This window comes from Trifolium pratense, linkage group LG1 (assembly GCF_020283565.1).
Source record: "Trifolium pratense cultivar HEN17-A07 linkage group LG1, ARS_RC_1.1, whole genome shotgun sequence".
Lineage (NCBI taxonomy): Eukaryota > Viridiplantae > Streptophyta > Magnoliopsida > Fabales > Fabaceae > Trifolium > Trifolium pratense.
The window spans coordinates 18214232-18241856 of NC_060059.1; the positions used below are offsets into that span (position 1 = coordinate 18214232).

Here is a 27625-nt window from a genome sequence, read left to right on the forward strand (position 1 = left end):
AAAACAATTGGCACTTGAATTAACCCTACAACAAGTAATTATTAGTAATATGTTTTTCAAATTAGGGAAGAGCTTCTCTATACTTGAGCAAGCAACATATGAAAATGGTGAGGTGATGAACGAGATCAAATTAAGTACAATAAGGGTGACCGTATCTTTTTATGATTGTGATAATTTTTACATCGGTGTAACATTTGAGTAATGTTACACCGTTCAATAACTCTTCAACGAATACGAATTTTACAAAATTCACCGTTGGATTGAAAGTTTATATCATATAGATCATCCATGTTCAATTTTACAAAAATCTAAAATCGTTTGATATGTTATTGAGACCGATCAAGATTAACGCTTTATGTGTTTTTATTGAATACCGTTAAGCTTGATCAATCTCAATAACATATCAAACAATTTTAGATTTTTATAAATTTAACATGGATGATCTATATGATATAAACTTTCAATCCAACGGTGAATTTTGTAAAATTTGTATTCGTTGACGCGTTATTGAGCGGTGTAACATTACTCAAATATTACACTGGTATAATTTGATCCCTCCTCGTATATATATATATATATATATATATATATATATATATATATATATATATATATATATATATATATATATATATATATATATATATATATATATATTGATTGCTAATATCTTCCTATATATAAGTGATTCCTGAAGCCATAATCTAATTTTGTAGAACTTTTTCTTTCTTTTTTTTTTCTTAAGGATTTTTCAATACTTTTCCGAACAAATAACATAAAAGATACATATTTTATTTCAAAGGTGGTATCATACAACAAAACTAATGGCTAAAAGCCAATAAAACTAGAGTAACCAGTATTTAGACAATAAAACAAATAGACGACATAAGTACATCCTTAGAATTATTTTCTAGACATAAGTACATCCTTTGAATTATTTTCTACAAAAAAACTAATCAAAATAAAGGATGGAAAATCTTGCCACATCAAACAGTCATGGGATCACAACTTTATTAATGCTTCTAATCTGCTCAAAATAAAGATAAAGGGTGAGAAATAATTCTTAGTGACTATTGGGGGACAAAATATATTTGTAATCATAACATTATATAATACATTTAGAAACTAGATTGAACATAAAATATACTATCACATAAAAAAAATGTTTAAGAGTCATGCTATATCTTACAAAGGAATTTGACAACGAATTGGAAGAACAAGTACATCGTAGGTTTGCATAAAATCTTGAAACAGTTTTAGTCTTTAATTGGCGGAAATCAAGGGTCGATAGAAGATCAAAGTTGTTCTGTAGTTTATTAATCTAGACCTTATCCTTTCGTAATATGCACCATTCCCTATCGTTAATGCACGAACTCTTGATTAAGTCACTTAGACATGAGTCAACATTACAAAATAACTCAACATAGATAGCCCCAAACAGGACTATAGGCAACTACGTACCCTTCCAACATTGGGTGCTAGCTTGTTAGCATCCAAGGGCGCTAGGCGCTTGGGCGCAGCTACGGCAATGCACCCTCTAGGTATAACCAAACTTTGCTAATTAATTAGTTCAACAAAAATAACAAATTTTAATTATTTTAAGAATTCAATTGAGGGACACGAGTATTTTATTGTATTTTTTTGACAAATACCCATTCTCTTTCTTAAAACTTGAAAACATATTTTTCTCAAACATGATGAAAGAAACCGAAATAAAGGGGAAAAGAAAGAAACTAGACTCCCTCAAATTTTATAAACACAATGAATTTTTTTGGGAAGGAAACTAAAATACACAACAATAAATTTTAATAATCAACTAAACATAATTGGCATAAATCATCACTCAAATTTAGATTCAATGCAGTCACACAGTCAAACTATCCGTGAACGTCCGATCAAAATCAGATGATCCTAAAAACCAAATATATTAATTCTTCAAAAAAAAAAAGAATCAATATATTTTAGAAACTAAAATTACCGGTTTTTAATTCTAGATTATCCAATTTCTATCAAACGTTGGTACATTTCTCTAATTGTGTGATTGTATGAAAATTTGATCCCTATCACATGATCATGCATTACAAGAAATTTGATTTTTTGCAGTGTTTTTTTTCGTTACAAGTCGTTGGCAAAACAGTTGCCAACGACTTTTAACGAAAAAAATTGTTGCCAAAAATCAAATTTTTTTAGTGACGTATCAACTTAGAAAGTAGGCTATCAAGTCATTGTTTTTATGTAATCTAAATTATAAAAGAAGAAAGATAATTACACAAAAAAAAAAAAAAAAAAAAACGAATTAATCTTTGTTTGCATATAACCCATTTGAAAGAAAAAAGACAAAAAAGAAAGGTAAAATAATAAAAATAGAGTAAGAAAAATAAAATCATACTATATATGAGAGGATCGTTTATAGGAGGTTCCCGGGGATATGGCACAATTATTTTGGGCCTTTGGGGAGCTGGCAATCTTTTTGGATACTTATAATCGTTTGGTGGATTCTCTTGAAGTGTTCTTGCAGCTAACAATGAACTTGTGAGCAACGTCACTCCAAGTAGGAATAAGAGTAGTGAATGTATAGATGCCATGTCTAGACTTTGGATGAATACAAAGAGACAGAAAGAGGCAAGTATTTATAGAAAACATACATAAAATATTTTCATTGTTGCGTGGTAAAATTTTATTCTTTCGTAAAAAATTTAAAAATTTTCTTTTTAGTCCTACAAATACAAAGACACATTTCATGCTCACAAACGACTCAACATTTATTATAAAATGGATTATCAGTATCGTGAGCTTAACTCATTTGGTATATATTACATTATATATGAAGGAGGCTGCCGGAATTTGAACTCGAACTCTGGTCATCTCACTTATCCACCTTAAGGATGAAATTTTTAGCAACTAAGCTACTTCACAAAAAAAAAAAAGAATAATTAATTTTTAAAACACCATAAAATATGCATTCATAAAACCGAAAGAACATTATAGATATTAATTATATTGTTGCGTGGTAAAATATTATTTTTTTCATAAAAAGTTTAAAAAAATTCTTTTTAGTCCTACAATTACAAAGATATTTCATACTCACAAACGACTCAACAATTATTATAGATATAAAATGTATTATTAATTTTTAAAACATCGTAAAATATGCATTCATAGAACCGAAAGAACATTATAGATATTAATTTATTTTCAAAAAAATTATAGATATTAATTTTATTTTTATTTTTCTATCTTTCAGTATCATATATATAATATTACTTTTTGACAATATAATATATAATAAGTTTATTTGTAGTTTTGATCATCCTATTTTTACCATTCGTTATTTTATAAAGTCAATTGGCCCTTCTATCAAATATTTGAGAAGTGCAATGCTATATCTACCGGAAAAAAACATCACGAATTCATCCCGAATGAGAATCAGCCAATCATAATTCGCTACCTGGCAGACAATACAGGGAGGTTGGGTAGAAAACAAGCAGGTTAGTAAATAGTCATGTAATAAACAATTGACACCTGTTTCGGGAGATGTTCGGGAGCTGAAATTTCGGTATAAATAGCATTTCGCATTTGAGAAAGGATTCTCTCCATTTGAAAAAAAAAACTTGAGGAAATAATGTGTGTATTTAGACCATTGAATCATAAACATGTGATAATATTTTTATTAGAAAGAAATGGAAAAAAGTTGGTCAATATATGGTTAAGATGTCACAATTGAGAAAACTTTAGAGAAAAACTTGGCCTAAAATATAATGATAGTATATACATGTTTTAAATGAAGTTTTTTCATGAATTTTATAATTATTTTTTTCAATATTGATATTTTTCCATCATTAATCTTATATCATGTTGTTTAAAACATATCGCATTATCACTTTTTTTGTTCAAAAATATGATGAAGAGAAACATTGTTAGAAGTTAAAATAGAGATCCAACGTTGGAAGGGTATGTAGGTGCCTAGTCCTCTTTGGGGCCATCTATGTTGAGTTATTTTGTAATGTTGACTCGTGTCTAAGTGACTTAATTAAGGAATCGTGCATTAACGATACGAAATGGTGCATATTAAGACCATCTCCATTGGTGGTATTTATATTTTTAAGTATTAGTACTTAATAGGTATTCTCCTATTGGAGCAAAAACAAAATTGTACCTAATAGGTACTAGTTTTACAATAAGAAAGTGTACCTAAATAATTTTTGTGGGACCCATCGAAAATGATGTTGAGTTATTGGATAGATGTGCTACTAGTGAGACCAATTTAGAACTTTTGAAGAGGTTTTGGGTTGGAGGGATTGAATATTTATTACGTACTATTATTAAAAAAATTATAAATGAATGATGTGTACATGTGTGGCCTACTTAAGTACTCAAAAATGAGTAGATCCATTGTAGATGCTCTAATAAACTATAGACCAATTTTGATCTTCTATCCACCCTTGATTTCCGCCAATTAAATACTAAAACTGTTTTAAGATTTTATGCAATTTTACCACGTACTTGTTCGTAGATTTCGTTGTCAAATTCCTTAGTAAGATATAGCATAACTCTTGAACCTTGTTTATGTGATAGCATATTTTATGTTCAATCTAATTTCTAATTAAATGTATTATATAATGTTACGATTACAAATATATTTTGTCCATGTACCAAAAAAAAAATATATATATTTTGTACTCTGAGAGTCACTAAGATTTATTTCTCACCCTTTATCTTTATTTTGAGCAGATAAGAAGCATTAATAAAGTTGTGATCTCATGACTGTTTGATGTGGCAAGATTTTCCAACCTTTATTTTGATTAGTTTTTGTAGAAAATAATTCTAAGGATGTACTTATGTCGTCTATTTGTTTTATTGTCTAAATACCGGTTACTCTAGTTTTAATGGCTCTTAGCCATTAGTTTAGTTGTATAATATCACCTTTAAAATCAAATATGTATCTTTTATGTTATTTGTTCGGAAAAGTATTGAAAAATCCTTAAGAAAAAAGAAAGGAAAAAGTTCTACAAAATTAGATTATGGCTTCAGGAATCACTTATATATAGGAAGATATTAGCAATCAACGTTATCGAATAAAACATCTAGTGAAGGCACTTTCTATATAAATATCTTGTTGTTTCTTTCATTTCAAAGAATCTAACAACATTACGAGCACACAACTTGAATTCCAAAATGAACCTATTTAATAAACATATAAGAGTTACAAAACTGAATTGCATGTCGATCTCCACCTTATAGGAAGAAAAAAAAAGTGAAATTTTTCTTATTATATATGCAAATATTATGTTGTGTTTAATTTTTTGTCACTTTTTTTACCTTATTTAATAAATAAATTATGTTATAATATTAATATCTTGTTTTTCAAAAGCATATGTTAACCAATATTGAAGAATTAATAATTGGATCATTAATAAAAGGTAGTTATGTTTGTTAATTGCAAAAGGTTATTAGGTTATCCATTTTTAAAATTAAAAATTGTTATATATCAGCTGTATATGGTTGTAACTTCATTTTAACAAAATGCAAGAGTGTAAAATATCCTACCTCTCACACTATAAACTACGATGTGAAGAGTCAAAAGAATGTAGGTTACATTGCTAGAGTGGTTACATTTTTTGCCTAAATAATATTCTCTAAAATACTTTTAATAAATAGATATGACATTGTGGCGCCTCCATTTACACTCTTAAATCTCTTTTAAATACTGATTTGAGCGTCGGTGTGCCAACATGACTGCAAATATCCTTTCCCCCAACATAAAGGCCGGAATCGTCAAGCTTTCATCACCATCATCAACACTCTACCACTAGTTGAGACGTCGACGTTCAGATCGACCAACTCAGCAAACCATTTCTGAACAACCAGTTCATGAGGCACTAGTTAAAAAACTAAATATATAATAAACAAGTACATGAACAAATTTGATCTCAATAAATTAAATCAATAGTTTAGGAAAAAAGAACAAGTACATGAACAAATTTGATCTCAATAAATTAAATCAAAGTGTTGAGGCGTGATTGCAGATAAAATATAAAAATCTAAGATTTATTTATGATTTGAATCAGCAGTGATTTAACCTTCAAAAATCTAGGTGCGGCTTTTTGGGAAATGGATCCTCTCCCGTGTGGTTTTTACGGGAGTAAAGTGTTCATCTAGGCCCTTCCAGGGACGGATGTCGGGGGTGGCAAGCAGTGGCCAAGGCCTCCCCCCCCCTCCCCCCTCTCTCCTCCTTAATCCTTTCTTACATATACATTATATGTATTCAGTTAAATCTTTAACTTTAATTCTACAAATACAATTGTATTAGTATATATGTTATAAATCAAAATATTTAACTCAGAGGGAAGAACTAATTACCTTGTGTGCTTTACATATTTTTCAATGGAGATTAATCAATGTTAAACGACGGTGAAAAATTCATACTTATAATTTGATAACATAAAAAATTTCACGTCGACAATCTACACAATTATAATCTATATACACAAATTCATTAATTTTACAATTTTACTATTTTTCGGCCCCCAGTGTGATAAGATTCTAGATCCGTCCCTGAGCCCTTCAATACTTTTTTCATGACATTGTCACTTTGCAACAAAAAAAATCATGTGGCTGAGATTTAACTAGAGGGCACTGCACACTGGAGACAATGTGCTCTCGACTTTTTGTTTTGTTGGGAGGAATCTTCGGCGACGTTCTATTATAACTTTCATTTTTTTAACCATGATATTGGTATGAAGTTTTTATTATCGATTAGTAATAATAGATCTTTGTCGAATAATCCGTAGGGAACACAAGACATGTTTTCCCTTTTCAACTTAATTTTTCTATACAAATAAGACAAAAATCAAACTTCTGACCACATTTTAATTAATGAATCAAATATCCTTACCATTTGGGTCAATTCATTGTTGGTTATAACTTTAAGGGAAGTGTATTAGATTAGGATTTCATAGGATTTTAATAGATTTTTTTATGATAAAAAAATCTTGTGGTATTCAATCAAAACTTTTACAAAAGTTAAATAAATCTTGTGGTATTCAATTAAGACAATTAAGTTTTTTAATTTTTCAAGACAACAAAATTTGTTGGTATTCAATTGAGATTTCTTACCCTTTATAAAATGTCTATTGGTATTCAAAAGTCTACAAATTTTTATGGATTTTACTGTGAAATGAATTTTGAAAGACTTTTTAGTTCAAAATACACATAAAACAATCATCCAAGAATCCCACCCAAACCCTCAAAACTTTTTATAACTTTGCAAGACTTTTCTTTCCACCGAGATGTGTACCATCAAGGTCTTTCATAGGGCTTGAATATTTTTATGCATAATAACCAGTCTGAAATCTTGTTCGTTATTCTTACTATATGTTCACGCAAAGGTCATGTAGGGCAATCGATTTGCCTTTTTGTTTTTCTTTCACTGAATTTTTTTTTGTTACATGATATACTATGATGCAACATAACACATCAACTATTTGCCTATCAAACTCTTCAACCCGTGCTTACTATTTTGCATTGTTAAATTTTCTAAAAAGAGTTATTGTTAATTTTTTTTCTTTACATCCACAAAGCATTCAATTGGTAACATGGAATGAAAATGTCGCAGATTACAAATTTTCAGCATTTTTTTTTCAACAACAGCGATTCATAAAAGATATATATAATTCTGCAATCTGTTTTTCCTTTGTTAAGAAAGTGGTTAATTCATCTTGAAATTTTGTTTGATCCTAGGTAGTTAGTTGGTTAGTCTAAACTACCAAAAGTTGTTAGGAATTAGTTAGGCCAAAGGTAGTTACTTGTAGCTTAAGTAACAAGCATAAATACACCTTAGTGTATCAATTGTAATTCAATTCTTTTGGCCCATTAAGGAAGAATAAAATCTCTACTTTCCCTAAGTCTTTCATGTTTAGTTGTTAATCAATTCATCAAGAAACTTGTTCATCTTGTATATAGCAGTTTTCTGCAAAACTGCTAGTTTGCCCAAGGTCAAGCCTGCGTGCCTGCTGAGCTTGCCTGCAGTCCATCCTCTGAAGCGCATCAGAGTCAGAGGCAACACAACCTCTGAACCTGGCATCCTCTGAACCAACCAAACTCTTGCTTCTGCTGCGCCAACAATTGGCATCAAGAGTCTGGTTCAATCACAGGTAACAAGAGTGAATTGTGAAGGAATCAAGTGGAGAAACACAAAGTGAGTTGTGTAGATTGATTTCTTGAAGATTCAAGATGAACACCCAAGGTTTTGGTACAAACATTCTGATTCTTGATGGAAAGAATTGGGATAGATGGAGTGCAATGATGAAGTCCTTATTTGGAGCACAAGAGTGTCTTGAGGTAGTGGTGAATGGATACGATGAGTTGGGAGCAAATCCAACTAATGATCAGAGAAATACATACAAAGAAAACAAGAAAAAAGACTGCAAGGCTTTATTCTATATCCAGCAGAATTGTGATGCACAGCATTTTGAAAAGATTTCAAAATCAACTAAGTCCAAAGAAGCTTGGGATATACTCGAGGGTTACCATGATGGTGGAACCAAGGTCAAGAAGGTGAAATTGCAGGCCTTTAGGAGGCAATATGAGTCTATGGTGATGGAAGAGGATCAAAAAGTAAGTGATTTCTTCTCAAAACTTCTTGCACTTGTACATCAAATGCAAAACTGTGGAGAGACTGTCACTGATGAAATAGTAGTAGAGAAAGTGCTTAGATCCTTAACTCCAAACTTTGATAATGTGGTAATAGCTATAGAGTATGTGAAAGATACAGCTACTATGAAAATTGAAGAATTACAAAGTGCTTTGGAAGCACATGAGATTAAAGTTCTCAGTAGAGGTTCAGAAAAGAAAGAACAACAAGCCTTGCAAGCTCAAACCAACAAGAAAGAAGAAAATGGCAAGAACTACAAAAAGAAAGGCAAAGATAAACCAAAGTGGCTTAAAGATCAGAGTTCAAAAACTAATGACAAAGCTGAATCCTCTAAAGGAGGAGGTTTTACCAAAGGTAAAAACAAAAGGAAGAACTTTGATAAAAGCAAGGTGAAATGCTACAATTGTGAGAAGCTTGGCCATTTTGCAGATGAGTGTTGGTACAAGAAAGATCAACAAGAGGCTAATGTTGCAGAAGAAAGTGATGTAAAGTCAGTCTTGATGATGGTTACTATAGGGGATGAGTGTGAGAAGAATGAAGAATGGTTTCTTGATTCAGGGTGTTCAAATCATATGACACCACATAGAGAGTGGTTAACCAATTTTGATGCAAGCAAAAGGTCTAGTATAAAACTAGCAGATGGGAGAAAACTTGCTGCTGAAGGTATTGGTAACATAGTGATCAAAAGTAAGAAGGGAGGTAAAGTGATCATCTTTGAAGTGTTATATGTCCCTAGTATGAATTGCAATTTGCTCAGTTTAGGTCAATTAGTGCAAAGAGGGTTCTCTGTAAGTATGGAGGACAATGCACTGAAGCTGTTTGACAAAATGAAGAACTTGGTTCTGATGTGCAGCTTATCAAACAACAGAACCTACAGGTGTAAAATCTCAAGTGTAGATATGATGTGCATGTCTACCACAGTGATTGATGAGGTTGAAGCACTTTGGCACAAAAGGTATGGACACTTGAACTATAGAAGCCTCAGTGATTTAAATTCTAAGGAATTGGTGTATGGCCTGCCTAAGTTTAAGACTAAGAAGTCCATATGTGAGATATGTGTGAAGAGTAAGCACAGTAGAAAACCTTTTGTAGCTGAAATGCCCAAGAGAGCTAGTGGTGTATTGCAAGTGATTCATAGTGACATCTGTGGTCCATTTGAAGTTGCTTCATTAGGGGGAAGCAAGTATTTCATCACATTTATTGATGAATATAGCAGAATGATCTGGTTATACACTTTGAAGCTAAAGAGTGAAGCTTTAGAAGTGTTTAAGAAGTTTAAAGTCTTGATTGAAAAAGAAAGTGAGAAATCAATTAAGATTTTGAGAACAGATGGTGGTGGAGAGTATACCTCAAGAGAATTTGAGAACTTCTGTATTAATCAAGGCATTACACATGAAGTTACTGCTCCATACACACCACTAGGGGTGCTCAGATCCAATCCAATCCAAAAAAAAAACCGAAAACCGAACCGAAAAAACCGAAAACCGAAAAAAACCGATTTTTTTTGGATGTATTTGGATTGCTGAACTGCATAACCGATCGGTTCGGTTCGGTTTTCGGTTGGCTACATGAGAACCGAACCGATCCAAACCGAACCGAAGTATATATAATAAAAAACATGTATTTCCCTATATTTAAGGCATTAAACGTATTTCCCTATATTTAAGGCATTAAACTAGAAGTGATCCTATTTTCTAGAACAATACGCGTACCCAAAAGCTGTGTTTAGTCTTCCCAGTTCCCACTCTCTCCAGCCTTTTCAATTCTCTTGTTTCATCTCCCTATGAAGGCTATGATGACTCTATTTAAGTCTGAAACCCTATTTTCTCCTCCTTCACTCTTGCAACTATTGTTTAATTGCTGCCTCCCTCAAACTCAAAGTCTCAAACCCTATTTTCTCTTCCTTCACTCTTGTGACTATTTGTTTAATTTAAAGGAATGAGCCAAGTAAAGTCTTCTGATCTTGTTGGTTCAAATTTTAGCAGCCCCGCAGAGCCAGAGGTATCAAATTTTATTTTTAATCATTTATAAGTTTATTTTAGGGAGTTGCTAATGGTCTTTTAATCTGAGTTTACTATTTTGCTTTTGCTGAGTTTTAGGCCTTTGTGTGTTGATATGTTTTCTGATTGTGTTTTTTTCTATTCCTATTTTATTAGTTTATAAGGACATATTTTTTAATCCATTCTACAATATGTTTATTCTCTGCTTCCTATTTTGCAGGTTCAAACACTTGAACCCCCATCCCCATTGGTGCAAATTAATGAAGTCAACAATGTTGAAGAAAATTCTAAGAAGAAAAGGAAAGTTGGAGACGCATCAACATTGCCCACAACCAATGATACCAACGTTGAAGCTGGAGATACAGGTAACCGAAAACCTATTAAACCTAGGTCCTGGACTTGGAAACATTTTAAAAAAGTAGGCTCAAGAGCTAAGTGTAACTGGTGTGGTACAACATATGCTGCTGATTCAAATAAAAATGGCACTAGTAATTTGAGAAACCATTTGTTGCGCCAATGTCAGAAGTTTCCCAAAGAGTCTCTTGATCCCACTCAACAGACTCTTATCCTTCAACAATCGAAAAAAGAAGATGGGAACGAATCTGGTAGTGTTCTTACCGGTGTCCATTTTGATGCTGAGGCATGTAGGAAAGCTTTAGCTAGGATGATAATTGTTGATGAGTTGCCTTTTAAGTTTGTTGAGGGTGAGGGATTTCTTTATTTCATGAGTGTTGTGCAACCTAAACTCACAATTCCAAAAAGGATGACAGTTGCTAGAGATTGTTGGGACTTGTACACAAGTGAGAAACATAAGTTAAAGAGTGTGTTTAATACAACAAATCAATCTATTTGTCTTACAACTGATTGTTGGACTTCTGTGCAAAATTTGAGTTATCTTTGTCTTACTGCACATTTCATTGATCATGATTGGAAAATGCATAAAAGAATTCTTAATTTCTGTCCAATTGTGGATCACAAAGGATTGACCATTGGCAAAAAAATTGAAAAGTGTTTGGAGGAATGGCTGATATGTAAAGTTTTCACTGTAACGGTTGATAATGCTAGTTCCAATGATGTTGCCATCACTTACTTGAAAAATACAATAAGTGATTGGAATTCACATCCATTGAAAGGGGAATATATGCATGTCCGTTGCTGTGCACATATTCTAAATCTTGTGGTCCAAGATGGTCTAAAAGACTATCATTCTTCAATTAGAAAGATTAGGAATGCTGTTAACTATGTTCGTAAATCTCCGGGTCGTTTGGAAAGGTTTAAAACTTGCATTAAGGAAGCTAGGATACAAGAAAAGTCAATTGTTAAGTTGGATGTTTCCACTAGGTGGAACTCCACATATATTATGCTAGAAAGTGCATTGAAGTTTCAGAAGGCATTTAAGAGATTAAGTGAGAAGTGTGCTGATTTTGTGTTGATGCAAGATGGTTGTCCAAATAATGTGGATTGGGATAATGCAAGATGTTTTGTTAATTTTTTGAAAATATTTTTTGATATCACTAACAAGGTGTCAGGTTCCACTTTTGTAACCTCTTCTCAATATTTCAATGAACACATTATGATATTGACTACATTCAAGGGGTGGATAGAATTGAAGAGTTCAGACAACTTGCTTGGAAAGATGGCTGAAGATATGAAAGCTAAATATGAAAAATATTGGGGTGATGTTAAAAATACGAATATGTTGATCTTTGTTGCTGTTGTGCTTGATCCTCGACATAAGATGAGGTTTGTTAGGTGGGGCTTGAATAAGGCATATGTGAAGGATGTTGCCGATTCTTTGTATACAAAAATAGAGGAGACATTATACAAAATATTTGATAGTTATAGGCTTTTTGTTGGTAAAGGACAAACTGAAAATCCTACACATTCCTCTCAATCTAATGAATCTAATGAAGTGGAATTGGTAGAACTTAAAGCACCAGAGGATGCATTTGCTGCGGAGGTTCAGATGGACACGGATCTTAATGACAACATGCAGAAAAATGAAGTGGATTTGTATCTCATGGAAAATTTGGAGAAGAAAAGTCCTGGTTTTGATATCTTGAACTGGTGGAAGGTGAATTCCACCAAGTATCCTATTCTTGGTCAAATGGCTAGAGACATATTGGCCATTCCTCTCTCTACTGTTGCTTCAGAGTCCGCTTTCTCTACCGGAGGTAGAGTACTTAATAATTATAGAAGCTCTCTTTCGCCAAAGACAGTTGAAGCTTTAATTTGTACACAAAATTGGTGTAGATCCTCTCAAGTGTCAGTAGATATTGAAGAGCTTGTGGAGGAGTTAGAACATATGGAATTAGGTAAATTACATATAATTTGTATTATTGTTTTTGTCTAACTTTGTTATTCATTCATATTGGTTAGTATCTAACTTTGTGTTTATTATATGGTATACTTTTGTAGAACTTGCTCCAATACCACAATTGAATGAAGATGTATCTGACAATGATTTTGATTAGTTGCTGCACTTGGAGCTACTCTTGATATGGTATGGTCATTATAGCTCATGTGTTTTCAAAATATTCATTCAAATAAGATACAAAATATTCTGATTAGTTGTTGTATCTGAGGATATATTTTCATTCAAATAAGAAAGAATTCTGAGTAGTGTTTTTTTTTTTTGTGTGCAGGCTAATTAGAAAGAATGATGAAGAGTTGAAGACTTTGTTTTGCATATCTCTATTGAAGTTTTTTGGAATGTACTGAATTTGTTTAGTCATTATAGCTCTTCAATTTTTAGAGTGTATTGTTTTTGTTTTATCAATTTAGAACTGTTATGCTTCAACTTTGTTATGAGAACTTTTTTGTTTTATCAAGTTGGAACCTTGTTATGAAAATTTACTGATTTTGTTTTGTTATGGAATTATTTTTTATATTAGAAGTAATTTATGTATTGTTTATTTAAAAACCGAATAAAACCGAATTAACCGAACCGAAGTAAACCGCATGAAATTAGATTGGATTGGATCGGATATTTTTTTTAGTCATCCAAAAACCAAACCAAACCGCATGCTCTTTTCTCTTTGGATCGGATGACTTTTTGTCTCATAACCGATCCAAACCGAACCGCGAGCACCCCTACACACCACAGCACAATGGACTAGCTGAAAGAAGAAACAGAACATTGCTAGATATGGCAAGAAGCATGATTAAGCAGAAGAATTTGCCACACAAGTTCTGGGGTGAAGCAGTACTTACTGCAGCCTACATTCTGAACAAATGTCCTACTAAGAAACTGAAAGTTGTGCCAGAGGAAGCTTGGTGTGGGAGGAAGCCAAGTGTGAAACACCTCAAGGTTTTTGGCTCATTATGCTATAAGCATGTACCAGATGCTAGAAGAACCAAACTTGAGGATAAAAGTGAAATAATGATACTCATAGGATATCATCCAACTGGTGCCTACAAGCTATACAATCCAGTTACTCAGAAGGTTCACATTAGCAGGGATGTAATTGTGAATGAAGAAGAGAAATGGAAATGGGAGAAGGAACCAGTGTACAATAGTGAATTGCAGTTAACTTTCATCTATCCAAGTTCAAGTGATGAATCTGATGGAGGTGATGAAGGTGAACCTGCTGCTGAAACTATTCAGAATCAAAGTACTGATAGTGATGGTAATATGAATTTATCAAGTGATGATGATGATAGAATTCATATGATTGCAAGGACTCAAAGAACCAAACGTGTACCAGCTAGATTGAATGATTGTGAAGTTACTCAAGATAATGCAGTGAATGACGAGGGTGATCTCATTCACTTTGCATTACTAGCTGATTCTGAACCATTGAACTACAGAGATGCTTTGAAAAGTAATGTGTGGAAGAGGGCAATGGAAGAAGAGCTGAAGTCAATTGAGAAAAATCAGACTTGGAAGCTAGTTGACTTGCTAGACAAGAAAAAGAAAATTGATGTGAAATGGGTGTTCAAAGTGAAATTGAACCCTGATGGCACAATTTCAAAGCATAAAGCAAGGTTAGTTGCTAGAGGATTCTTACAGAAACATGGAATTGACTACAATGAAGTGTTTGCACCAGTTGCTAGAATAGAGACTGTGAGGTTGGTTGTAGCATTGGCCTGTAAGAACAAATGGAGCCTGTACCATCTGGATGTGAAATCAGCATTTCTGAATGGTCCACTTGATGAGGAAGTGTATGTGTCACAGCCTCCAGGTTTTGAAATAAAAGGAAAAGAATCAATGGTGTATAAGCTGTATAAGGCACTATATGGCTTGAAACAGGCTCCTAGAGCATGGAACAAAAGGATTGATGACTTTCTGATTCAGATAGGGTTTAAAAAGTGTGCTGCTGAGTTTGGTGTATATGTACATTGCCCTAAAGATGAAGATATAGTCATAATCTGCTTGTATTTTGATGACTTGCTCATAACTGGAAGTAGAATTGCAGAAATTGCAAAAGTGAAAGATAAGCTCAAAAGTGAATTTGAAATGTCTGATCTTGGTGAACTTTCATTCTTTCTAGGAATGGAATTTATGAGAAGTGGAGATGGTATAGTAATGCACCAGCAGAAGTATATTGGTGAATTGCTTGATAAATTTGAAATGGAAAGCTGCAATCCATTGTCAAATCCATCAGAGACAAATACAAAAATTGATGAGTGCTCAGATGAAGAGAAGGTTGATCCAACTGTGTTCAGACAAATAGTTGGCTCATTGAGGTATGTGTGCAATAGTAGGCCTGATATATGCTATGCTGTGAGTGTTATCAGCAGGTTTATGCATGATCCAAGGAAGTCACACATGATAGCTGCTAAGAGAATCCTCAGATACCTTAAAGGTACTTTGGAACTTGCTTTGCTATTCCCTATTGGTACAAACAGTGCAGGGAGTACTTTGATAGGGTATTCTGATAGTGATTGGTGTGGAGACATAACTGATAGGAGGAGCACATCAGGGTATGTTTTCAAGTTCAATAATGCTGCAATCTCTTGGTGTACAAAGAAACAAGCTGTGACTGCTCTCTCATCTTGTGAAGCTGAGTATATAGCAGGCACCTTTGCAGCATGTCAAGCAATTTGGTTGAATTCAGTGATGATAGAAATCAAGTGTGAACCAGTGAAGCCTCTAATCCTAAGGATTGATAACAAGTCTGCTATAAGTCTTGCTAAAAATCCAATTTCACATGGCAGGAGCAAGCACATTGCTACCAGATTTCATTTCATTAGGGAACAAGTGACAAATGGAATGATTGAAGTGAAGTATTGTCCAACTGAAGTACAGCTTGCAGATGGTTTTACAAAGGCTGTGAAGCTTGACAGGTTTGAGTTTTTAAGGAGGAGCTTAGGACTGGTTGTTTGCAATTCAAGCATGAATTAAGGAGGAGTGTTAAGAAAGTGGTTAATTCATCTTGAAATTTTGTTTGATCCTAGGTAGTTAGTTGGTTAGTCTAAACTACCAAAAGTTGTTAGGAATTAGTTAAGCCAAAGGTAGTTACTTGTAGCTTAAGTAACAAGCATAAATACACCTTAGTGTATCAATTGTAATTCAATTCTTTTGGCCCATTAAGGAAGAATAAAATCTCTACTTTCCCTAAGTCTTTCATGTTTAGTTGTTAATCAATTCATCAAGAAACTTGTTCATCTTGTATATAGCAGTTTTCTGCAAAACTGCTAGTTTGCCCAAGGTCAAGCCTGCGTGCCTGCTGAGCTTGCCTGCAGTCCATCCTCTGAAGCGCATCAGAGTCAGAGGCAACACAACCTCTGAACCTGGCATCCTCTGAACCAACCAAACTCTTGCTTCTGCTGCGCCAACATCCTTTTCATCAAACTGTTAAATTTTTTACAAAGCTTATTTGTTCTTTTTACAAGGTTAATGAGTCATTGATGTTATTTTTTATTGATTCGTTGACTGTTTAAGGAATTGTTCATTGATTAATTATATTTTTAGAATGAATTTATTGACTAATTTAAATCTTAAAAATTCATAAAGTATTTTGAAATCTCAAAAGTTTAAGTTATAAAATCTCACAGATTATAAAATCTTTTATTATAAAGAGCCTTTCAAAAAAGTCTTATAAAATCTCACAAAATCAATATAATCTCAATCTAATATATTTGCCGTTAAAAAAAAAAAATCTATATTAGACAGCCCAATTTTTTAATGCATTTTTAAGAAAGTTTCATCTCTATCCGACTCTATGATTCGTGTTCGTGATAGTAAGTATCAAATGATGACTCCAAACTAAACACGTAACAATAATTTATCTATGTGTTTTCATATACTTTGTTAGATATGGATGATTGGCTAACAAGTGTTTAATTTGAAAACGGGGTACGTTCTTGGCCTTTCGTAGATAACAAAACAATAATATATTTTTATAAATGCTCCTATATAATGTTTTAAAAGATTAGTTCATATATCACTTTCTCCGACAAAACATAGATACATAAACTATATGGTTAAATTTTGATGTTTCGAAGAGGATGGCAAAGTGGTTTATGAAACAGGATGATATATATACATCAACTTTATTGCGTTGGATATACAGTTTCCAATTGTCAAAATTAAAGAAAACAAAATTATGTACTGTTTTTAAACATGGCAGCAATTAAATGAACGTCTATATACTTATCAGGCCAACACCACAAACCTCAAGGGCTTGGGGTACATTATTATATTTAATTCTATGTGTGACTTAGAATTTCTCTATTGGATGAAAAAGTAATGCTAGGAAAAAACTCATACACCAAATTTCTTAATATTTTGAGTAATATAAGTTGTGTATCTCTCACTTTTGTTGTTATTTTTGGTACAACGTGAATGGTCCTGTGCTGACCTAACAATAATATCAAATAATAGTTACAAAAGAGACTATTTTGTTGTGTCGAAAGTATTTTTGACAATGGATGTTGAGCGACATGTTTTATTGAGCACAATAACGACAGTGTAATATTGTGGATAAAAAAGTGAGTTAGAAATTTCATATTTGAATGAGAAAGTGAGAGTTGAATATATTTTAGCTATAAGTTTGGATATAAAACTAATAAACATAAATAATGATAAGTTTCTCATACTAAGGTCGTGTTTGGATAAATTAAACAACTTATTTGCACACAGCTTATAGTACAAGTACTTATCATAGTAAACATTTATGTATATAAGTTATTTTTATTAGCAAAAGATATAATTAAATTAAATAATTATTTTGTTGTAAACTCTAAGCTATTTTCATAAGCTATATATTGGAGAACGTAAAGAGAAAAAAGTTGAAAACAACCTATAAATATTGTCATACGATTGTCTCAAAAAAAATAGTAATATCATAAGATATTTCTATAAGTTCTTATCAGACATATGATAAAACTAATTATAGTAAATAAAGTCAAATAAATCAATCCAAAATTGAAAGTGTCTTACAATATAAAACATTAACAGTAATCATTCCATTTCAATGTACTAATTTTTTTTTGTTGTGTAAAGCATGTACTCTCCATATGCAATTGTGGATACTAACCCGAGCCTCAAATTTTGTGAGATTAAAATGAACAAAAAAAAAATTATCCTAACATTTTTAAGGTTGTTGCATGTACAAGCTCGGGGTTCAATTTATGAAGGTTTTGTTTGGCAATTTCAAATTTTAAGTTTATAGTATAACTTATAAGTTCACGTGACAAAAAAGACTTATTTGATAAATAAAAAAGATCTCACGAAACTTATATATAACTTATATTTATCATTTTGTTTTATCAATTTTATCATTATCATCTTACTTAATAAATATTAAATATTAATTAAATGTATTTTTTATATATCATTTCATATTTATAAATTAGTTTAACTATTAATTTTATTAAACACCACAAATTCAATCGGCTAGAAGATAATTTTCCTTTGTCAAATAGAACTTAAATTTATTTTCAAACATAATTTTGTTGAAAGTATAAAGTAACCCAGCAAAGACTAATCAACAATGTCATGTTTTATTTTCTTTTTTTGGAATTGGATCCTCACCATCCTCTCCATCTCTCTGACCTCTCCATCCTCTCTATCTCTCTCTTAATTTCAATATTTGTCTTCAATAAAAAGTTTTAAAATAATAATGAGAGAGAGTGAGATTATGAGAGAGATAGAGATGATGGAGAGGAATTGAGAGGAGAGTGAAGGAGATGATCCAATCACTTTTTTTTTACGCAAACCATGTCTATGTTTAAAAATACTACAGTAATAAACACAAATGATTGATACGCATCAATTGATACACCGACTTAAGAGTGGTCCATTTGAAGTGTCGCCATAGATAATATTGTTTGGAATTTAGATTAAACCCAGTAACTCGGATGTGTTTAGATTAAACCCAGTAACTCAGATGTAAACTTACTCAGGCACAAACCTAAATAATTTTTTAATTTAAACACATACAAAAGTTTAAAAAATTTAATTGAAAAGATGATAAAGTGATGTTACATGATGTGACAAAATTGTTTTACATTTAAATTTTTCCATTTGTGTGTGTGCGCACCCAAATAATTTTTATTTGGGGTCGTACCTATATAAGAATTATCCTCTGTCATACTATTGCGTATCAAATGTTTACTACTATTAAAATTGAGAAAAGGGTTATATTATAAGATCTTGCTGCTTAGAATTTGATTCAATTTTTAACTGAACCTTATAAAATTGGATTGTAACTTTTATTTATGATATTTTTACATTTGTTTTTGCTTGTTCTCTTGGTGTTTGTTTTAATATTAATATGGCAGAGTTATCCTTAAGGGTATGAAGTTGGCTTTCACTTGGGATATCCAATCTTATAGACATATTGAGTGTGATTCAAGGGTGGCAATAGAAATACTTTTAGATGATTGCAATATTAGACACCCTTGCAAGTTGCAATCTGCTAGTTAACCAGATCATTGATTTCTTGCATCAGCTAGACTCATAAAGTATCCCCACTATCAAGGTTATGGACAAACTAGATAGATATTCAGGAACCAAGAGCTTCATCGACACAAGAAATACCCTTCCGAAGGATATGATGGAGAGAAATAACTCAAATCATTAGACATAAACTCCTTAATAAGCTTAAAGAGATTTGTTATATATAGTGTGCTTGCTTCCATCAACATTAAGAATTATAATCTGTGTATCAATGCTTCCAGCTAACCTCAGTCTAGCAGTGGGGTGGGGTCGTGATGCCTAGAGCTTGACGAGATAATTAATTGGACCAGCGTAAAAACCATACCTACTATCGATTATACCACACGTTAGACGTTCTCAGATACCAACTTATTTCTACTGCACCATATTGAGTTTTTATATTGGCCTAACTCATTTTTACAAACCTGAATTGTAAGATGAGAGTGTCTATCACTCTTTATAAACTATATTCGAGCATATTTAATCTATGAGACTTGAGTTTTTCACGATCCACCAAATGTTCCATAATATCAACGGTGCCAAAATATCCAGAGTTTGTAATATATTCACTGCATTGTTAATAATAGCATCGGGAAGTAAGGAAAGCACATTCAAGAATGCCAAATTGCAGCAACTTTTGAACAACTAAACTAACCTCAAACATACTAACCTTCATTTTATTTTTATTTTTTTAACATTGATACATACACGACGCAGTACATGTACGGTTTTACTCTCAATTTCTCTTTGCTTCAAGAGAAATGGAAGTTTTTTTTCATGCAACTTTAGAGCTAGGACTTTTTTTTCATATGAATAACAGGGTATTTAATGGTTATATGATCACGGTTATTGAAACTTTAGACAAGCACTAACATACTTGCAAAAGACAATTATTGAGTATCAGCAAAAAATAAGAAAATGTACTTAATCAATCAGCAAAAAATGTAACTTTAGATTCCAATCCATGGTAATCTAATGCTGAAGTTCCTATTCAATAGTGTCCACTTGAGCCGGATAAGATAAAACTTAACTGTAACAGGGCAGTTATGAGCAGTACTGACTTTAGCTGTTTTAGAGCATTTCTTCATATTTTCACACTTCTAAAATTTAATACTACTTTCTATATTTTTTTAATAGAAAAGAAAGAGACGCCATTTGAGAGGTGTGGAGGTGTTACCAAATAACTGTTTCCGTGGGATGCAAATTCCACTTTGATTTGTGCACTGTCTTCATCTGAGGGTTAGGGTTGTACATGGTTAACCACATTATGTGAACTATCGTGACATTTTCCGTTATGGTTTATAAACCAGTTTGTTTTCGTCATAAAATTGGTTTATCTTTGAGAAATGGATCAAAACTGGTTTTTATTACAAACTGAATTTCATTTAGCAAGACACGGTGACTGACTTATAACACCACCGGTTAAAAAGTGTATAAATGAGAGAATAATAGTTTAACTAAACGCATTTACGGATTGATGAATTTATTTCAGTTTTGGTAGGCATATTTCTTGGTGTTAGAGAAAATCTATAACCTGTAATTAAACAGATAGATAACATACTATTGATATCAAATCAAATTTAAAGATGCTACTTTCTTTTGACCTCACTTGGATATTTTAATAACTAATACTATGTATGCATAATGAAATGAGTTAAAAATTGATGATGACTCACAAAACTTTCACTAGTCTTGCCTTATAAATACTTGCAGGTTCATTCCATTTTCGTTCATCACAAACTGAGGCATGGCCTCCATACAATCAGTAGCATTCCTCCTGCTTGGAGTGGTGATGTTCACCACTCCAGTGTTGGCTAATTACTACGAACCACCCACCTATGAACATCCACCGATCTATGAACCTCCACCAACTGAGAAACCACCACCAGTTTACAAGCCTCCGGTCTACCCACAACCAATACACCATCCTCCACATGAGAAACCACCACCAGTCTATGAGCCTCCATATGAGAAACCACCACCACCAGAATACGAGCCACCTCACCATGAAAAACCACCATATGAAGAGCCACCACCAGAATACGAGCCACCTCACCATGAAAAACCACCATATGAGAACCCACCGCCCGAATATGAACCGCCTCAAGAGAAACCAGCACCAGAATATCAACCACCTCATCATGCAAAGCCTCCGTATGAGAACCCACCACCAGAGTACCAACCACCTCATGAAAAGCCACCACCTGAGTATTCACCACCTCATGAAAAGCCACCACCGGAATACCAACCACCTCACGGGAAACAACCTCATGTGAATCCACCACCACAGTATCAACCTCCACATGAAAAACCACCACATGAACATTCGCCTCCAGAGTATCAACCTCCCCACGAAATACCACCACCAGAGCACCAACCTCCTCATGAGAAACCACCTCATGCAAAGTCACCACCAGAGTACCAACCACCACATGAACATCCGCCTCCAGAGTATCTACCGCCACACGAGAAACCACCGCATGAGAATCCACCACCAGAATACAACCCACCTCATGAAAAACCACCACATGAACATCCGTCACCAGAGTACCAACCACCTCACGAGAAACCACCACATGAGAATCCACCACCAAAGTTCCAACCTCCTAATGAGAAACCACCTCATGAAAAGTCACCACCAGAGTACCAACCACCTCATGAAAAACCACCACACGAACATCCGCCTCCAGAGTACCAGCCACCGCATGAGAAACCACCACATGAAAATCCATCACCAGAGTACAAACCACCTAATGAGCATCCTCCGCCAGTATACCAACCACCACATGAGAATCCACCACCAGTGTACCAACCCCCTCATGAAAAGCCACCACCAGAAAACCAACCACCTCATGAAAAACCACCACATGAACATCCACCGCCGCACGAGAAACCACCACATGAGAGTCCGTCACCAGAGTACCAACCTCCTCATGAGAAACCACCACATGAACATTCGCCGCCAGGATACCAACCACCTCACGAGAAACTACCGTATGAGAATCCACCACCACTTTACCAACCACCTCACGAACATTCACCTCCAGAGTACCAACCGCCTCACGTGAAACCGCCACATGAGAATCCACCACCAGAGTACCAACCTCCTCACACAAAACCACCACATGAAAATCCAACACCAGAATACCAACCTCCTCATGAGAAACCACCTCATGAAAAGCCACCGCCAGAGTATGAGGCACCTCATGAAAAACCACCACATGAAAATCCATCACCAGAATACCATCCACCTCATGAAAAGCCACCACATGAGAATCCACCACCAGAGCATCAACCTCCTCATGATAAGCCACCACATGAAAATCCACCACCAGAGTATCAACCACCTCATCATGAGAAGCCATTTGTAAAGTACCAGCCTCCTCAAGAAAAACTACCACCAATTTATAAAGAGCCTCATAAGAAGCCATCCTCACCACGAGTGTACCATCGTCCACCCTTTCATACACCTCCTCATGTGAAACCACCAGTCTACGAGCCACCTCCTCTTGTGAAGCCACCACACTACAACCGCCGACATTTTGGCCACTACCCACCATACAAGAATTAATAATGACTACCACTGAAGAATGTGGCATATTTAATTTGGTGAAGTAAAAGTAAGAGTGGCTGTTTGTTTTGTTTGTCATATGCACTTTTTATCTTCTTAATTTTCTGTTCTTCTTTTTTCCTTTCTGCATGCAAATAAAGGCTATATATATGCCTCTGTATAATACTTTCCATTTCCGTTTTAAGCAATGATATCATATTGTTAATCACCATTAATTTTATGACTTTTATCTATGGCAACAATCTCTATTATCTTGTTTACAAATTATTGATGTCAAACCTCCAGAAGTTCTAGAAGTAAATAACAGTATGAGTGAAACCACACAAGAAACAACGAATTGATAGAGGCTCAAAGTCTCACAAAGTTTTATGTTCTATCATAATTGATGCACAATCTAGTATTTAGTCAACTTATCACACTACGAAAGCAAAAATGTTATCTATATCATGACATACAACTCTAGGCCTAGAACAATGAAATTACTCATGGCAATTGCATGCAAAAACTCTTTTTTTTTATTATTATTATGAAAGAAAACTAAAATTCATAACTAAAATAAAAAACAACTAAAAATGTTCACAGTTAAATTAGATCTTGTCTGCAATGTAATAAAAAGCATAAAGTGAGAGTAAGGAAGGAACACACCCGAGGGGTCACGGTGTAGCTGCTGGAGGGTAAGAAGGCTTCTCCAAGGATAGCTCTTCAACGGTTGCATCTTCAACAGTGGGTTTCTCATGGAATGTCTTGAGGCGATGCCCATTTACTTTGAAAGTTTTATTGGTGGCTTCGCCCTTTATCTCCACTGCACCATAAGGAAAAACATTAGTGATAACAAAAGGGCCAATCCATTTGGATTGAAGCTTACCAACCATAAGTTTGAGGCGAGAGTTAAACAATAACACTTTCTAGCCAACAGAAAACTCCTTCCGATAAATCATCTTATCATGGAAATGCTTAGTTTTCTCCTTGTAAATCCTGGAGTTTTCATGAGCTTCTAGCCTAAGCTCCTCAAGCTGCTGTAATTGGAGCTTTCTCTCCATACCTGCTGTCTGCATCTCCAAATTATAGCTTTTGACCGCCTAATAAGCACGGTGCTCAACTTCCACGGGGAGATGACATGCCTTACCAAACACAAGTCGATATGGAGACATCCCTATAGGTGTCTTGTAGGCTGCCCTATGAGCCCAAAGTGTTTCATCTAGCCTGCAGTGCCAGTCCTTTCTATTTGGCTGCACACCATCTTTTCCATAACTGCTAAGATTAATTTACCTAAACAAGAACTGCTGAAACTTTGTAAGCCCTGTGTGAAAAAAGATCAAGTAAATACAAAATTATCGCACAATTCAAAAGTCATATGCATGAAAATTAAAAATAACTAATTACTCCCTCCGTCCCAAATTATAAGGGAAAAAAGTCCATTTTTTTTGTCCCAAATTATAAGAGAAAAAATCATTTTCAAGAATGTTTTTTCCTTATTTTCATAAAATTAAATGCAAATTGCATTTAATTTCTTTTCTCTCTCATTTTCTCAATAAACAACAACCAATAAAAATGGTTTTTACATCTTCCTATGCAACTTATTCCAAGAAAAATTCACAAAAACATACTTCAAATTCTCATGTTTTACTTTTTCTTAATAAGTGTGATTTTTTTATTTTTCCTTATAATTTGGGACGGAGGGAGTAGTTCATAATTTGATCAAAAGATGCAATGCCTTGTACGCTAAGTTGGCAATTAGTATTAAGCCTTGGTATTTTTGTTTCTTTTTTAAACGGAAAAATATATTGAAGCACTCAAACCCGAGCACAACACCACCCTATTAATTTTAAACTCTGTTACTACAAGAACAGTTATCTCACAATAATCACACTAGTCACCTAAAAGGAAACACATTTGTACCAGACCAAGACAGCCATTAAACCAGGTACCAACTTACTCATCAGACTCATAATCATCATCAAAATTATGGAGACAACTCTGCACACAGAAGCTGCAGCTATATAGTCATAGATTGCAATTCGCTTCGGTGGTGGTACAGATATAATCTTAAGGGCAATATTGATCTGTGAAGACCATTTGAGAGGGTTAAAGAAAGAAGAGGATGATAAAAAAAAAAAGTTCAACAGTTCATTCACTCCATTAACTAAAAAATATTGTCACGGATTAGTCCAAATATCTATCTTGTCTTGGGATACCAATCATAACTCTAGTTTGTCAATGCTACTGACAAATGATACTTATGTTAAATTGTCATAAGTTCATATAACTACTGGGTGAAGAATATGTTAATTATTATTGTTTTGCAATGCTGATGAGATGGTAAACACAGAAACAAATTAGGCTATAAGAAACCTGATATGGCACCATCCCTGCGCTCAGCACATGGCTACCACGATGTTGTGGATTAATAAGGATTTTCCCAAAGAGATGCTGATTCTTTGACCTACAAAAAATATCACACATGCTTAGTGAAATGTGAATTGGAAAAACTATAATCCTTTTGATCACTTACATGTGGGCAGTTACGAACAAACCCGTCTTTTTTACACAAGGGAAGTTCTAAAAAAGAATGAAAAACCAAAAATCAATTATGAGAACTTGATAGAGAGAAACAAAGGCATTATTGATTTCTGTATGACAAACATTCAATGCATAACTAGTGAAGCTACTCATTACTAAAGTAATAATCGATTCAGTGTCCTTAACCAAGATGCGAGACAATTTCATTTCTTTTGACTATGGGAAAACAATGAGTAAATAGTCAAATAGATAAAAGGCTGAAAAGTAAATAGCCAAAAAACGAGTCAATTGAATTTCATTTCTTATTACTAAAAAATGTAAGTTACATTTCAAAGATTTTTTGTGTTAACTTAACCCTACGGTTTCCAGTGGAAGGGGACATTGATATTCCAGAGTTCGGTCGAGAAGTAAGTAAAGTTTGGCCAATAATTATTCATCCTAAAAATGGAACTCAGGTTCTCCGAACTATTCATCTTTAGGGGAAGGTCATTAACCAACCACTTGAGTTCAATCACTTTGTTAATTACATTTCAATTAGACATAAAGCATGCCACAAAATAATATGAAGAAAAACGAACAAAAGTATAAGCATCAATGTCGTGTAAAAATCATCATATAGCAAAGAATGATTAAACTGAATAAAAGAATAGTAATAAATCATCATAACAAACAGATTAAGTGCATAAGAACAGGGATAAGTATACTCAAGAACTGATAAAAACAAACCAAAACAATTAAATGTAGATTTGCGTATTATACACAGAGATGGAAACAATTATAAATTTACCTTTTTAACCTAGGTGATGGGAGCAAGGCAATTGGATACGCGATGAAAGAAAATGGGAAGATCGTGTTTCCTACGAGGGAATGTGATGATGTCTTCGGGGAAGAGGAAAAGTGAAGAAAATTAAAAGTACAATTTTTCTTCTTTTCTAGTATTATTTTTTCATTGAGAAGCATTTTGTTTTGTTAAGTAGCAGAAATTCTACCCCTTAATGGATAAGTGGATCATTGAGATTCCAACTTCAACCTCTTGCACGTCAACTGAATTAAATTTATGGGGGACCATCAAGAAGCACATTTACTTTTTTTTATATTAAAAAAATTTATATTCATTTATTCAAATTAATATTAGGGTAAATAGGGTTTTATCCCTACAAAATAGACGAATTTTACATTACCCCTGGAAAAAAAATTGTGATTACCCCTGTAATATAAAGATTCATTCAATTACCCCCTAATTCGCCAACTAGACATGAAATTTTCTTTTTTGATGATGTGGCATGCATATGTGAATTTTCTTAGAATTTTTATTATTATAATTATTCCAAATATCATTGTTATTTAAAATAAAATCTTTTAGTAAAAATAAATAAATAAAAAAAATCTAAAAAAAAAATCTTCACATCAAATCCCACAAAAAAAAATCCAAAAAACAACCAACACATGTTCTCCGAACATCATTAATTCTTATTTAATTTTAATTTTTTGGAAAATCAACAAACAACAAAATTCAGATCTGAAAATTGGTGGAAAAGAGAGTGATGCCGCAAGGAAGAGAGATGCAATTGGTGGGAAAGAGAGATAGACGACGGCGGTGGTGGTGGCTGGTGGTGGAGAATGAATTGTGAGATTTTATGTTTTTGAGAAACTTATGAGTTTTTTATGTTTTTGGAATTATTGGTTAGAGATTGAAATGATGAGATGAAGTTTAAGATTGAAGATGAAGTTTGTTGTTGTTCTAGATTCATGTGTGTTGTGTTGTTTTTATTTTTTTTTAATTGAATGAAAGAATGGGTTATGGTTGTTTGTTCTTCCCATAAGAGTGATAAAGATTGTTGATGGTTGTTGTTTGTTTGTTTGTTCTTCCCATGAGACTAGGGTTGGGAATAGGTCAGGCGGCCTACAGGGGCCTTCGGCCTGGCCTGTATAAGTCTGGCCTGGTTATTAAAAATGTCAGGCTTAGGCTTTGAAAACGGCCTGTTTACATAAAT

The 27625-nt window shown here is 33.5% G+C and overlaps 2 protein-coding genes and 2 long non-coding RNA genes across 4 annotated transcripts; 3 read left to right on the top strand and 1 right to left on the bottom strand.

The window, feature by feature from the left end:
* Nucleotides 1–771: 771 nt before the first annotated feature.
* On the bottom strand, nt 772–2759 carry LOC123902446. Its single transcript, XR_006807581.1, has 2 exons — nt 2390–2759; nt 772–1027 (listed from the first exon to the last, which is right to left on the bottom strand). It is a non-coding gene; the product is annotated as an uncharacterized LOC123902446 (long non-coding RNA).
* Nucleotides 2760–9225: 6466 nt separating this feature from the next.
* LOC123889561 (zinc finger BED domain-containing protein RICESLEEPER 1-like) lies at nt 9226–12880 on the top strand (the record flags this gene model as incomplete). Its single annotated transcript, XM_045938951.1, has 3 exons — nt 9226–10077; nt 10874–12509; nt 12579–12880. Coding segments are annotated over exons 1-3 (2790 nt in total), but the record flags the coding sequence as incomplete, so codon positions are not given.
* A 2-nt stretch (nt 12881–12882) lies between these two features.
* On the top strand, nt 12883–13486 carry LOC123902447. The gene is made up of 3 exons (XR_006807582.1): nt 12883–12968; nt 13072–13156; nt 13299–13486. It is a non-coding gene; the product is annotated as an uncharacterized LOC123902447 (long non-coding RNA).
* Nucleotides 13487–20221: 6735 nt separating this feature from the next.
* LOC123902448 (early nodulin-75-like) lies at nt 20222–23344 on the top strand. Its single transcript, XM_045952179.1, has one exon. The coding sequence runs from the start codon at nt 21288–21290 to the stop codon at nt 23109–23111; it is 1824 nt and encodes a 607-aa protein (XP_045808135.1). The 5' UTR covers nt 20222–21287; the 3' UTR covers nt 23112–23344.
* Nucleotides 23345–27625: the final 4281 nt, after the last annotated feature.

Coding starts and splice junctions, on each gene's coding strand:
- LOC123902448 (XM_045952179.1), top strand. CDS start 21,288: ATGGCCTCCATACAATCAGTAGCATTCCTCCTGCTTGGAGTGGTGATG.